Genomic DNA, 14,962 nt, shown 5'->3' with positions numbered 1-14,962 from the left:
TTTTGATGAGTACATGAAGCCTGTATTTTCCTGCCTAACAATAACAGAAAAGTTGAGGATTATATCTGCCAAAGGCATAGATTTGAGCCATTAAGTTTTCCTCTTTCACATTTTGCCACTGTTCTTAGTTTCCTCCCACACAAGTTCCTAACATGAAAGGCACTACACACACATTTTTGTAAGGATGTATTATGTACAGCAAGTATGGAGGGGAAGGGGTAGTTACAGAGAGTTAAAAAGAGTTTGCACTGATATAACTTTAAATATGCCAAAGTCTTTCCACAAGCAACACCACTAAAAAACAACCGGATTAGGAAATGTTTTGTTTCATTCCAGTTTTTAGATTGGTACCTACAAATTTCCTAAAATGTTTTCTTTATAGGGAAGCACACCTATATTTATATTTATGCCTATAAATATTTAATTATATATAAGATGTTCAACTTGTTGCAATGAAAAATTGGAAATATAGAGCATATCAAAGACTGAGATACTAGCTCTGGCTAAAAACTAGATAAAAAAGTAAAATGAATCTGAACATGTTTCATTCTTGTACTGTATTTAAATAAAATGGAATCATGAAATTAAACATTGATATCAATAAATATTTAGTTGATAAAACTGTCCGTTCATACGGTCCAATTCTGGGCTCTAATGTCCATCTTCTGTGTTACTAGAACTGCCAATATAACACAGCTGGTGACCATTGTGAGCACTGCAAAGAAGGTTACTATGGAAACGCCATTCAGAGGACCTGTCGAGTCTGTCCATGTCCCTACACTGTGTTGTCCAACAGGTCAGTGTAAGACATTATTTACAATATATATCAGATGAAAGTCAAAGTCGCACTTGGGTTGGACTGACTTCAGTTTTGATCCCACTTTTTTATTTTCCTATTCCCTGATCATGCACAAATGCCATCCCATAGTTGTAACTGAGAGCTGCATTGCCTTATGCCTTAGTCCACCAGCAGAGGTTCCTGGCCATTGCCATGAAGAGCAGACTTTGTGGTTGGCACAGAGCTTGCAAGTGCCTGATTGATCAATGGAGTCCCTCTTGCATAATGCCACAGAGATTACACTGCTAACATGATCCCTCCCTGTTGACTATGCGCAATGACATGCTGTTCTGTTGGGCAGTCAACCACAGTCGGCTCCGGTACAGTCAGAATTCAATATTGAACTATGTGTGGCGCATCACTAAACTGGAAACCAGTATTTTAGAAGGACCACTCAACAGCCCAGCAAGTCTTTTTTTGTATATCTTTCTCATAACAGCCAACATCATTTCAATAGTGTGTGCTAAGTATGCAATGATTTAATTGTTATTGTTGTTTTCAAATGTGTAATTTATTATAGTAATCCAGAAATTGTATCAAATATTAAACTGGGATTCAAGGTTGAGTAATTTGTTATGCTTTGTTACTGTAGCCTGCTGAGTGCTGCAGCTTCATTGTTATCTGTGAAGGTGTGTTGAATTTTTACATTGGGGAATTCTGCTGTATTTCTGTTTGAATAAAAGGCTTGTCTTGTGTTTACAGTTTTGCTACTAGCTGTATGGAACTTAATGAAGGCTTTAGGTGTGTGTGCAGACCAGGCTATGCTGGACCGAGATGTGAAAGGTTTGTCTTCCACCAAACAACAAACAAGACCTGAGCACTTTCCATAAATGTGGGGATTTATACTTAATACACCACATTGGGTGTGGAGCATCATTTGCTCTAGCTCCAGTCTGTTGACAAAGCAGAATTAAAGTCAGAATATCTAATTGCATACAAAATCTAGAGTACAATTATGGACAATGATGCATCAAATGTAAATGGCACATTTCAGGATTAAAGCATAACAGGGTGTGGAGATATTCTCAGGCTACAAAATAAATTTTATGTTTACTTGTTAAATTTTTATTACTTTTTTCTATGATGGGTAAAGCAAAGCTGCCATTTTGTGTCATAATGCTCATAACAAATCAGTTGAGGTGAAGAGGGAGGGATGGCGGCTGATTACATGGCCAGATGGGGAATTAGTCCATTTTTTCTTAACACTCCTGTTGCCTCAGCACTGAGGTTTTTTTGAATACGGACACAGGACTTCTGCTCAAGTATTGTTCTGGTCCAACTGACGAGTTTTCACAGCCAGGTAGCACTGTGGTAAAAAGCTATTAAGCTATTAAGGTGCTTAAAACTGACTCCACGAGGAAAAGAATACACATGACAATAAACTAGCTTTATACTAAATGGTAACAGTCAGAACAAAAGGTACTTTGCAAAAACAAGTACTGTTGTTGTTTCTCACAAAGCCATATCACTTCCTGTCCTGCAGATGTGCTCCCGGTTTCTATGGTGACCCTTTAGCATTCGGGGACAGCTGTGAGCCCTGTAACTGTGACAATGGCAACCCCAGCGCCTGTGACTCGAGGACTGGGGGTGAATCTAGAATGCACACCTGGAATGTGCTCATGCACTTGCGTGCACGCACGCCCCTCACACACACACGCACACACACACAATACAACAAAATGCAAGCATATGCAAACAAATGAAACTGAATTATGATAAGTCATAAGAATTATGTTGTACTTCGTCAGAATTTTTTTTTTTCAAAAATCCACAAATTACCCAATGCCAATGTACATTTAATACACTCTTAGTCCAGATTCAATCTAACAAAGACTTATTTTGTCCTTGAAATCGAGCTCTATATGTTCATGTTTCTTACTCATCAGCACACATCCAATAATTTGTCACTTTGTAAGTTTAAAATAAGGTCAGAGCATGTAGCAGTTGGATTGAACACAAAGCCACAACTGAATGCAAAGAAAATTATTATGCTCTATTTATAATTCTACTGTAGAGTGCATACATTCTCTGGAACCTAGTGACCCTGATCCTGGAGACCAATGCCAAGGTCTGTGATGTTCCTTTTCTTACTGATATTTTGTATTGTGCCTTAACATCATCCATAAAACAACTCCGTACAAGGTCAGAAATCAGCAAAAGAGAATTTCACACAGTAGAGACGTGCAGTGTAGATTACGAAATAACAATCTGTGCCTCAAAGAACTGAAAATGTATTGTAATTGTAAGGCGTGTTAAATGTAAGTGTGAAAATTGCAAAAAGATGCAACTGTTTCAATCTGTAAAATATTCTTACCACACACAGGAATAATTCAAAAATCTGTACTAGATATAGTATATTCTTGTGCACTAATGTTCCTGTCAGAGTGAACTGTTCCAGATCATATTATAAACTGCACTGGATGTGCTGTAGTGTGCCCTTACATACTGTTGTCACCATCAGAGTGCGATAGCTGCATTCAAGCCTTACTGGATGCTCTGGAGGGGATGGACATAGAGCTTGCGAGGCTGAAGACCCAACTGAAGAACCCCAGCATTGGTCCCATTGCCCAGGGGAGACTGGAAAAGCTGGAGGAGGCCATCACCACCACACAGGTACCAAGGTCCTAAAGTACTCTTTATAGGATTGACCCAATGCATGAATGCAATGCACAGTACAACTCTTTGAAGTTCACCAGAAGCAGAGTATTCCAACATTTTATAATAGACTGTCACTAAATTGCTTTCAAAGAATACACAGCTTTTACATAAAGCATTTAATTATGAGTGCACATAAGGCACATGTGCAGTACCACAGCAACTCACACAATCTGAGCCTTGGCTGAAGGGGATATAAAAGTAAAGTAATAAGCCTGATAATTATGCCCTGCTATGCCTACCACTGCATAAGTCTATCAATGACCAATACACTGTGCTGACCTCCCAGAAGTCCAAATGAGTACTAAGTAAATACATTAGCTACTGTTTTGTACGGAAGCTTTCAAGAATAGGGGAATTACTCAAGCAAATAAATTGTGATAATTAATCAGGTCCAGGTTTTCAACCATAAAGTGAGACAGACGTGTGCAGTTCAGTCTTTTTTTCTAATTATTAAGAAAAAAAAAAAGATTTGGTAGAGCATCTTAAAGCTTTTCAAGCTAAGGTATGGGACAAGTCATTTGAGCTGTGAGCCACAGATGCGCGACAGATCTGCGACAAGCATATAGATGGTGTCGAAAATGACTATTTCATAAAATAGTAATATTTCTACATGTAACAGCTTATAAACAGCAGAGAAGTAATGTAGAAGTAATCTAAGAGCAAACGTAACAGGTGGCAATCGCATTACAGATGAATTAAAATTATCTTTTTTTGTTGCAGGACCTAGTCAGGAAATACAAACACTCCATCAAAATCCAAGGGTCAAAGGTCAAGGAGCTGCAGGCAGATGTCAACACTCTCCATGCAGATATCAGCCAGCTCGGGGACAAGGTTTCTGCTTCTCTTTATCGGGGTGTGCCTTGGGAAATTAGTCTGTTGATATTAGCCTTAAGTCAAATACAGTACTGTGGGTTTGATTTTGATTTTTACTGCTGTAAGCACGATGTCCATTTTTTTAGGGGTGATCTCGCCAAACTGGAAATATAATGTCTTTATATGTGTTTACATATTGGCTGATTTATTATGGGGTTATTATTGCCTGAAAAATAAATACGTAAATGTAACTGATCCACAAATAAATGTAACTGATGAACAAAACAAAATGCAGCGGATCCACAAATAAACATAACTGATTTACAAATGAATGTGGCCAATCCGCAAATAAATGTAGCTGACACACAAATAAATGCGGGGGATCCACAAATAAACATAACTTAACCACAGATAAATTTATCCAAACCACAAATGAATGCAGCCAATCCACAAAGAAATGCAGCTGGTTCACATTTGAATGTAGTCTGTTGCTTGCATTTATTTCTGTATTTTTGAGACAATTCTCATGGCATGATTTGGAAAGAAATCCACAAATAGCAAACTGCAGATTGATGTCAGGATTGCTTACCATTTTACAGAATCATGCTCAAGTGTTGAAAGTTGCTCATTACAACTTCTTATATTTAACTAGTTAGCTTGCTAATTAGTGCACTTATTGAATACAGTCCTAGATGAAGTTACATCCCACAATGAAGTAGCTACTGAAAATAACATTTTGCTGACATACTTAGCCAGCAGTAGCTAGCCAGCTAATGTTAGTGTTAGTCAAGCTGTAGTTTACTAACTTTCCTTCAGCACTATAATGAAACTCACCCCGTTCAGTTACATTTATTTGTGCAGCAGCTGCATTTATTTGTGGATCAGTTCCATTTATCTATTTCTTTTTGAGACAATAATACCCCAATGCTTTATTGTCTAAAAAATAAAGGTAAGCTGTTAATGTGTTTAAAAAAGGTTCCCACTGCATTCATTCAAGAAACATTGATAAAATGTCCATGGCTAAGGCTCACATCAATGTGTTTCTGTTCAGGCAAAAAGGATTTTATTGAATGCACAGAGGGGGCGTGAGAAGACCAGAAAGACCTATCAGAGAGCTGAGCACCTGGTGTCCGATGCTCGCCTTCTGTTCCTGAGTGTACAAGGTCCAAACAGAATTGTAAATTACAATAACTTAATAAATGTAGCTGGTCAAGCTGGTGTACGAGACTGGTCGAGCTTGACTGAGCTGGTATACTAGCCTTGTCAAGCTGGGCCGGGCTGGTGTACCAATCTGGTCACGTTGGTTTTAGCTGGTGAACCAGCCTGGTTGAACCGGGATGAGCTGGTGTACCAGCCTGGTTGAGCTGAACCAGACTGATGCAGCAGCCTGGTCAAGCTTGTTGTACCTGGTGTACCAATCTGGTCAAGCTGTACTGAGCTGGTGTGCCAGCCTGGTTGAGCTGGTTTTAGCTGGTAGACAAGCTTTATCATACTGAAGAACCAGCTTGGTCAATTTGGTTCGTACCAAAAAAGGTGGACGCAGAAAAAGCTGAGCCAGCTCAGGGTAAACGTCCAGAATCCGGGAGAGCCTATGACACAACAACACTTCCAAGCTGCTCTATGAGAGGGTCTGCCATCAGATACCCTGATGATGTTGAGGCACGTTGGAACTTTCTTAAATATGCCAGGGTTAATTCTAGCAATATAATCCTTAGCCTTAAAACAAGGAAACATTAAGACTGAAATTCTGGGATAAGGAGGAAATACAGCAAGAGATGCCGTGATTTGTTACCTTCTAAAAAAGGGGACAAGGCTGACAGGCAACTACAGGGGCACCTCCGTCCTGTTGACTACTGGGAAGACAATTTCCCATGTCCTTTCAAACCGACTCCTTACCCTATCCAAAGATATCCTCCCAGGATCTCAGTGTGGCTTCCGTCTAGGCAGATGCACAACTGACATGATCTTTGCAGAATGCAGAGCAAAGCATCCATTATACATAGCCTTCATTGATCTCACCAAAGCTTTTAACGCCCTGAACCAACAAGCTCTCTGGTTAATTCTGTCAAGAATTGGATGCACTGAGAAATATATCAGAATGTTGCAACGGCTTCATGACCACATGTCAGCCGCTGTTCTTGGTAGCAGTGGCAACGAAAGAGCCTTTTAGCGTTGAAAAGGGTGTCAAACAGCGATGCATCATTGCACCCATCCCATTTGCCATCTTCATTGCAACCATTATCTAAATCACCAGCTAAAACCTGCCACCTAGTGAGACAAGCGGCAATCAAATATAGGAAGGCCAAACCACCTTCCACCCCCAACACTACATATCCATTCCCACACTGCAGTAAAGTCTGTGGTTCCAGGATTGGCCTTATCAACCATATCAAGACCGACTTAAAGGGCCTCCCATGAGGAACATCACATTTGATTCTGAGTGATCGCCGATGATGATGATGATGATGATGATGGTGTGTGCATGCACATGTGTTGTACTTCTTGGGAATGTTCCTGCTTCTGTCTCTGTGGTGTGTGTGTGTGGGGGGGGGGGCATGAGTGTGTGATATGGGGCATATTCAGCAATGAAGCACTGGATTAACTCCTTTCTAAAGCAAACACCTGCCTTCGACTCCCGCTAGACCTCCTGGAGCAACTGAAAAGGGCTAATGCCAGCAGCAGCATGGTGGACACAGAGGAGCTGTCCCGCATGGTGAGGGAAGCCCAGAAGATGGTGCAGGAGATGAAGCAGCATGATTGCTCTGCTCAGAAGGAGGCAGCTGACAGAGAGTGGGAGGAGTCAAGCAAATGTAGGGCTTTGTACCCCCCCAAAATCATTGACTTTCTTTGTCTCAACAGCACTGTTGGGACTCTCTCTCTCCTCCCTTCCTATCCCCTCTCTATCTTTCTCCCTGTCACTCACTTGATTTCAAAATCCTTTTTTAAAAATATGAAATGCAAAATACAAATAAGAAAATAGAAGTTGTTTAACTGCTTTTTAACTGTGCATAATTATGTCATAAATGGTCACTTTCTCTGTTGACTGTTGGTATTTTAGTGTTGCGCTACATCAAAAACAACATCACCAAGCCGCTGGTCAGTAACCAGGGTGAGGTTGACAGAATTGCTGACTTGCTGAATTGGTCTATGTCCAAGCTGATGGATCTGGAGGTAGCCCTGAAAGAAGCAAATGACATCGTGGGGAGGGCAACCCTACAGAACAGCCAAAACGTTCCCATGTTGGAGGACATTCAGGTGTTTGCATTGCGTCTTATACTGGTGATGCAGTCAGCACTCCAGATATTCCAGATTAATGTCAACTAACGTCAATGCACTATTTCTTAATATTCTTTCATGTGTATACTATAGGAAAGGACAGAGGACACTAGAGTTTGGTTGGGACTAAACTTCACAAAGAATCTGACTTTTCACCTATTTGGGATGAAGCACTGTTTAAATCAAATCAGAAAGCTAACAATAATCATTTCTGTATGTCTTTCTCAGCACCGTTCAAAGGAATTGGGAGAGGTGCATAATTTGGTTACTGGGCAGATTGCAATGGCCACGGATCAGCTGAAAGGCACAGCAGGCCTTCTGAAAATGCTGAGGGACTTAAAAATGGTAAAAAAAGAAAAAAGACAGAGACCAAAATAATGACACTGCAGACTGGTACAAAGTATAAACTTTGTAGTAATGTTGCAAACTTTCATCATTACTGAATAAGCCTAATGTATTTGTTGTAGTTTCTATTTCTTTTTTTTATTAAGCTCTGAACTGAATTCAGCCAAAACAGTAACTTTGGGTGGTTTTGGATTTTGTAGTGTTTAAAGAGTCAAGTGTTGATATTCTCACTACTGCACTTAAACAACATTTCCTGTCTTGTTGTTTATGAAAGGGATATGAAAGACTTGTTGCACAGTTTGATGGGGCCAGAACTGAACTCATCAAGAAGGTCAACACCATCTCCCAGGCAGCGTCCAAAGAGCCCATTGTTGTGAGGGCAGAAGAGCATGCCAAGGAGCTTGACAAGCTTGCCAGGGAATTGCAAGAGTGAGTCCACCTGCAGTCCTTCTGTTGGCTTTGAAGAGCATGCAGTAGGAATGACCAAGGCATTGATTGTCCCATCTCCATGGTTTTTCAGTGCTTCAATGGGGTTTTTTTTACATATTTCTATGTTTCAAATATTTGTTTACTTATGAAATACAATTAACATATTTCAGAGCTAATAATAATAATCTGCAAGCTAATAAAGTAGACTGAAGAGACACATGAGCTGGAGTTGGTAGTGTCTGCTAATAAATTCAGCCAATTGGCTTTATAAGATCATTTTATGTTTGACCAATTTTCTAGATAATCTACTGGTGCATTAGCTGTGCATAATATAAAATTCCTTCCATCTAGCTAATGATTTGTATAACAAAATTCTGCCTTCATTCCATCTTGAAAATTAGCCTAGCTGTCATACTATTACCTAGTAATTATTTATAACTCTCCGGATTATTTCACCTCACGTCAGTTTGAACATTTACTTACTAATTCATAACATTTACCTTGAACAAAATGTTTGTAGCAAACAACAGTTCTGTCTCATTGTTCCTTAAAAAGACTAGACTTGTTAACCTGAAGCCTACTACGTTTGTTTCCTCTCCTCACTTTTATGTTTCTTTGCTTTTAAAAGATTGTGGGAATTTTATAAAATCTTATGTTTTTGCCAGTACCAAACCTTTACAAACAAGCATCACACAAATTGACATTAAAAAAACCATCTAGCTTGGCTGGTACTGGCAACCTTATGTTGTGTTAATGGTGAATGAGAAACATGAAGGAAGGAAAATGGCACCAGAACCTTTGCTTACATAAATGGCGGCATCAATGAAAACAACCCAAAGTATTTCTATTCTCAAGTCTATCGGTGTGCGGCAGCGGAGGGTCACAGGTTCTGTTATCCTTAGTGGGTCACTGTTATGGTACTCTTCATTAAGTTTCTTAATCTCAAGGAAATTATCTTAATCACCCCTCAGTTAATAAATTGTTTTGATTTGCATGTGTCATGTCACAATGTAATGGAGGCATTTATTTTGCATTGAACCTGATGCAACAGAGAGATCACTGGCAAATTGAAGAAACCCATTTTTGTGCTGGAGAAAGTTCAGCACAAAAATTCACCAATTGGAGCAGTGTGCATACCCACCACCTGGAGCGAAAGTTCACCAGCATTTTTTTTTAATTCATAGGCTCGTGAAGAACACTACCAACAGTTCAGATGTGCGGCACGCCATCAATGCCATTGGGATCTACAAGAACATCACTGATGCAGTCGCTGCGGCGAAGGAGGCAGCCAGACAGGCAAAGGAGGCAGCTGACAAAGCCCTGAGTGTAAGATATCTGAGATGTGACCACTTTTTCCCTGAACAAGTTAATTACGTCTGGTCTCAGGGACCCACCCAGTGCTCTGGTATTCACTCCAAGTAACAAGCTCATCTTTCAGTAGAGCTATTTATTGATTTATATCCTTGATCTGTCTTGGCATTTCCAGTCATAGGACAGGTGAAGGGCTGGATGGCTCATCCTGTTAAGGCAGTGTTCTATTGCATGGATTGGCCCCACAACCTGACAGTGAATATGTACTGTGCCAGTGCTAACTAGGCAGCAACTATGAATCTCCACAGGGAGATGCACAGTTGGCTCTAGTCTCACCCTGGGATGGGAGGCTTTTAGCCTGCCAGAATTACAGCATGTAAAACCTGCAAACAGCATGTTACAGCAAACCACACTGTTCAATCGGCGACCTGCATGTCTACCTGTTAAGCTGCACATGAAGTGTCTTCTTGTGACTTATGTCTGTGCAAGGCTGACTGGTGTACTGTGGTATGATGAGAAATGACGGCAACATCATATTCTTTGGAGTCGCCTATATGAGGTTAAAGTGCAAATTATCAGCTTTTAGTAAAGGGTATTTTAATACATTTTGGTTTCATACATAGCCCCCACCCTCCCCCTCCCCACTCATTTTTGAAGGGGGCCATAACATTTGGGACAAATGGATTCACATATGTTTCTGATTGGTCAGCTGTGTTCAATTGCTTCTTTAGTACACGTATAAGATAGCTTTCAGCATGTATTCTTGATTCTAGGCTTTTGATTGCCTTTGGAGTCTGTTTTTTGTGTTTGTCAACATAAGAACCAGAGTTGTGCTAATGAAAGTTAAGGAAGCCATTATGATGCTGAGAAATAAGAAATAATTTGTGAGAGACATAGGCCAAAATTTAGGTTTACCACAATCAACTGTTCGGAACATCATTAAGAAGAAAGAGCCCTGGTAAACCCAGCAATCTCAAAGTGCCTTGTAGGCTAAGGAAGACCTCTGCAATTGGTCTCTGACAACACTTTTACTTTCTTTTCATTGACACAAACACACCACCAGCCTCCCAATAATTATTAGAACTATATTTCAACAGGTAGCATTCAATGGATCCAATCCAGTGTATCATTAATTTCCGTAATCTAACTGAGTAAGAGGAGCCTGAATTAATGCATCTATGTTTGGGAAGCATTGCTGTGCAATACAGTGTCATTAATTGTATTGTGGTTAGTCCATGTAAACCCGAGGTTGGCCTGTATGGTTAACTGTCACCCTGGCTGTCAGTTCAAATTCCAGCTGATATAGCCTATAGACGTGTGGGTATGGAGAACCACAGGAATTTCCTTGAATAGGAGAGTCATTTAAGCATACAAAACTTTAACTCTTTTGAAGCCAGTGAAATTTGAAAGTACTTCTGCACATCAGTGAGAGAACTGTCGAAGAAACAAGTTACTTACTGCAATGCGGAATTTTGTTTTTCTGTAGTTTATTCAGTACCTGAAAGGGTAAAATCTAATCCCAGTGAAATATCTGTGCTGAAGCATAGCCTCCAGTATAGGCATCAGAAGACATTATGAGCAGTGTCAACCTATATTTTGACGCCCTAATGCAGTACCAGCTAACACCAAATGTTCTCACAATTTTGCCTCCATGTATTGGCAATGTTATAACATTGACAAAACATTCAAGCAACATTGTGAGCACATATGTTTGCTGGGGTGGTGGCCAATTGTGTGTCATAAAGGGTCAAGAGTTTGCTGGTTTTCATTCCAAACATTCAAGTCAACTGTTGATTTCACTAATCAGTTCCCTCCTCTCTGGTTGAAGGTGTGAAATTCACAGGTGTACTGATCTGTTGCATTGAAAACCTGCATACTCTTGGCTCTCCATGGCATGGCAAATGATCGGGTGTCACTGCACATATGGATACTGAGTGTTCTTTTCATAATGTATCATTATTGTGCAGTCTGGGCTTTTTCTTTCACTTCCTGTAAAGTGTATATTGGGATCATTTCTGCAGGATGTGAAGGGGGAAGACTTTCCCAAGAAAGCCAAGGGCCTGAAAGACCAGGCGGAAGGACTCCTGACCAAGGCCAATGATGCTCAGAATGAACATGAAAGTATGTTTATGCAAAATTATTTGATATTCCATTGATTTGATTTTTTAAAATTATTTTTTAGCAACAGTTTATGTTAAGGTCCCATTACATCACCATTTATCAATAGTAATAAATAATAATATAAATAATAAAACAAATAATCATTAACTGATATATTAATGTATTTTAATTGGCTTCTATTTCATGATGTTAAGTGCCCTGAGAATAAGAAAACATTGGACACGTTTTTAAGACAGCGGTTGAGTCAGGAGTTCAGGATGCGCCTTTACAACCACAGGTCCAAGCTTGGGCTATGCTCATTGTTGGACTATTATCACAAATCCACAAGAACTGGACATAACTGCCAGGGGTAGGGTAGGTATAAGTGAAAGGTAATTTCTTTGGGTTCAGCAGCATTAGTTCCTCCAATGACATGCCAGCTGCCCACAGCCTACTAGTTGTCATCATGTGTTTCTTCTTCAGTGCTCTGCTACAGTATATGACTGTGTGGGCAATAGTCCAGTGTGGGAAATAGTCATGGCTCTGCTCTAAGACTGTGTGGGCTCTAGAGTGTAGTTGTTCCAATGACCTTGAAATTCACTTTTATACGTTGCTTTGGATAAAATTGTCTGCTAAATAAATGTAATGTAGTCATGCCCTGCTATGGGACTGTGTGGACTCTAGAGTGGGAGATAGTCACGGCTCTGCTATAGGACTGTGTGGGCTCTAGAGTGGGAAATAGTCATGACTCTACTATAGGACTGTGTGGGCTCTAGAGTGGGAAATAGTCACGACTCTGCTATAGGACTGCGTGGGCTCTAGAGTGGGAAATAGTTGTGGCTTTGCTATGAGACTGTGTGGACAATAGTCCAGCGTGGAAAATAGCCACGACTCTGCTATAGGACTGTGTGGGCACTAGAGTGGGAGATAGTCACGGCTCTGCTATAGGACTGTGTGAACTCTAGAGTGGGAAATAGTCATGGCTCTGCTATAGGACTGTGTGGGCTCTAGAGTGGGAAATAGGCACAGGGGTGTTTGCACCAGACTGAGTGCAGTATCTCAGGTGCAGAGCTACTGTACCTGTGTGAGGTGTGGTTGAACCAAATGAGGTTCAGGTACAACTGTCAAGAGATTCCAATAGGGATAAAAAAGAGAAAACAAAATACAGGGATGGTTGGAACCATGCATTTGAATGCTGTATTATCTGTGCTTTATCTGTAAAATCCAAAAAAGAAAGCTGATTTTTATGGTACTGACTGAAGTTTGCACCGTAAAACATGCTTCTGTCAATAAAAACAACCACTTTAAAATTTCACTGAAAACTGTAAAGGTAAGTGATTCCTATCAATGAGTTGCAACATAATCCCTTCTCTATGTATTTTTATTTGATTTATCTTAACCTTTATTTTACCAGGAAGTCCTCCTGAGATAAGAAAGATGTTTTTTCAATGGAGATGTGGCCAAGCATATCTCAGAGATATAAATGAATCATTCAGATTGGTCTTTGGCCTTAAGATTTAGGCTATGATTTCAACCAAGTGTGGAGAGTCATCTCTACACTTAAGTGCCCTGCTCTACAGTGCCCACGTGTACCTGTCCCCTCACTGTAACACTACAGTAACAGTCTCTCCTCGTTTTACGGTGCAGAGTCCGCAGATGAGCAGGCTACTCAGATTAACCAACTGACCCAGGCCCAGAGAAAGACAGAGATGCTGCAACAAGAGCTTCTGCTAGCCCAGAACAAACTGGTCAAGATTGGAAGAGGCAAGTGTACTTATTCAGTGCAATGGAGTGGGTCTGGCGATTGATATTTCAGAATGCCTGGATCTCCTTCAACACTTCCTTTTACTGTCCTCTATGTTCTAGATATTTACCAGGTAAATGTGTGGTAAGAATGGCACATAACTGGGTAATTACTGGTAAAAAGGTAAATACTATGAAACTAAAACTGAAATACTTCCTCCACTATTACCTATTCTAACGTCTATCTTGGAATTATCAAAGGTTTAGCATGATTATAGCCTGTGTGTAATTGTGTACTTCCTAGGGAATTAAACAATGATTACATTCTAATAGAGGTGTTTTCATGAAAGTGTTATCTAAATTCCAAGGATGTATACAATTAAACTCAGGATCTAACAACCTAAATCTCAACTACAAGAGTTACTTGAATTGACAGGTAATAAAGAAGGTGTTTTTAAGTATTTCAATTCAAGCGTCATAGTGTTTACCTTTTTTTTACCAGTGGCAATGACCCAATTATGTGATATTCTTACCATATATTTACCTGGCAAATACCTAGTACTTAGGTGACTCTAGAAGGAAGCAATTCCAAGACAACATTCAGTAATAACACATTTGAATTTATCACAACATTCAGGTTGAAAGCATTATATCAAACAGTCGTCAGGTCCTTTAAGAGCAGACAATCCAGGCACGGTGGTACATTTTACCTATAGAGTCATCAGTGAAACAATTAAGTCCAAACTGGCCTTTTGTCTGTGATGTGAAATGTTGTGTGTTATCATTGTCACAAGACCCTTATCCTTTGCCCTTGTTTTAATTAGATGACATTGGTGCCATCTTAGACGCCGCAAAGGCAAATGTGGCTTCTGCCAACAACAGCATCAATACCGCGACGGACAAGATTGATTCTATCAGAGATGACTTGGAGAAGATGAATGTATCTGTTCCTGATTTGAATTTTGTCAATTTTTTAGAAGATCTGAATAAAACAGGTCAGTCCAGACTTAGACATTGTCTTTACCAGCCCCACATTGGCACACACACTTTGACCCACAGCACAAACACCTCACTCGGTGTCTTAGACCTTGACCACGGCCATGCAAGGTATTGTGTTCCATACCTGGAACGATTTCTCTTTTAACCGAAAGAAGAACAGACAATCCACCCTCCTTATGCATGTCCTCATTTTGTGCTAATAGGGGGAAACAGAGAAAGATATAGGTATAGATGGGCTCACACCATAGAGAGATGGAAGATGGAACCCCCAGCCAATCAAGGGAATTTGTAAGGATTTGTAGTTGAGAGACTACGGACTTGACCATGTGATGTCCCCATGCCTTCAGTGATGTTAATGAGCACTCAGCACTAGATCATCGGAGACACCAGTAACCACCTCTAACACATTTCTTTAATTGTCAATCAGCATACTGCAGTCTATTTCCTCCA

At 40.2% G+C, this 14,962-nt stretch overlaps 1 protein-coding gene across 2 annotated transcripts in view; it reads left to right on the top strand.

The window, feature by feature from the left end:
* LOC135253363 (laminin subunit alpha-3-like) overlaps window positions 1-14,962 on the top strand; it is a 31,895-nt gene that overhangs the window by 1,512 nt on the left and 15,421 nt on the right. Inside the window, exons 3-17 of one of the 2 annotated variants that reach the window (XM_064332542.1) lie at window positions 678-796; window positions 1,541-1,621; window positions 2,322-2,425; window positions 2,853-2,906; window positions 3,300-3,451; window positions 4,217-4,327; window positions 5,361-5,472; window positions 6,952-7,119; window positions 7,368-7,564; window positions 7,814-7,930; window positions 8,205-8,359; window positions 9,544-9,685; window positions 11,692-11,791; window positions 13,418-13,534; window positions 14,338-14,508. In XM_064332542.1, coding sequence (XP_064188612.1) covers window positions 678-796; window positions 1,541-1,621; window positions 2,322-2,425; window positions 2,853-2,906; window positions 3,300-3,451; window positions 4,217-4,327; window positions 5,361-5,472; window positions 6,952-7,119; window positions 7,368-7,564; window positions 7,814-7,930; window positions 8,205-8,359; window positions 9,544-9,685; window positions 11,692-11,791; window positions 13,418-13,534; window positions 14,338-14,508 — 1,900 coding nt within the window. Of the gene's footprint in view, window positions 1-677; window positions 797-1,163; window positions 1,306-1,540; window positions 1,622-2,321; window positions 2,426-2,852; window positions 2,907-3,299; window positions 3,452-4,216; window positions 4,328-5,360; window positions 5,473-6,951; window positions 7,120-7,367; window positions 7,565-7,813; window positions 7,931-8,204; window positions 8,360-9,543; window positions 9,686-11,691; window positions 11,792-13,417; window positions 13,535-14,337; window positions 14,509-14,962 lie in introns of those variants that run through there. The other variant, XM_064332543.1, reaches the window with a different exon arrangement.

Source organism: Anguilla rostrata, chromosome 4 (genome assembly GCF_018555375.3).
Source record: "Anguilla rostrata isolate EN2019 chromosome 4, ASM1855537v3, whole genome shotgun sequence".
NCBI classification, from domain to species: Eukaryota; Metazoa; Chordata; class Actinopteri; order Anguilliformes; family Anguillidae; genus Anguilla; species Anguilla rostrata.
Note: the sequence above shows the minus strand (reverse complement) of the source record. Positions and strands in the feature narration are given on the sequence as shown.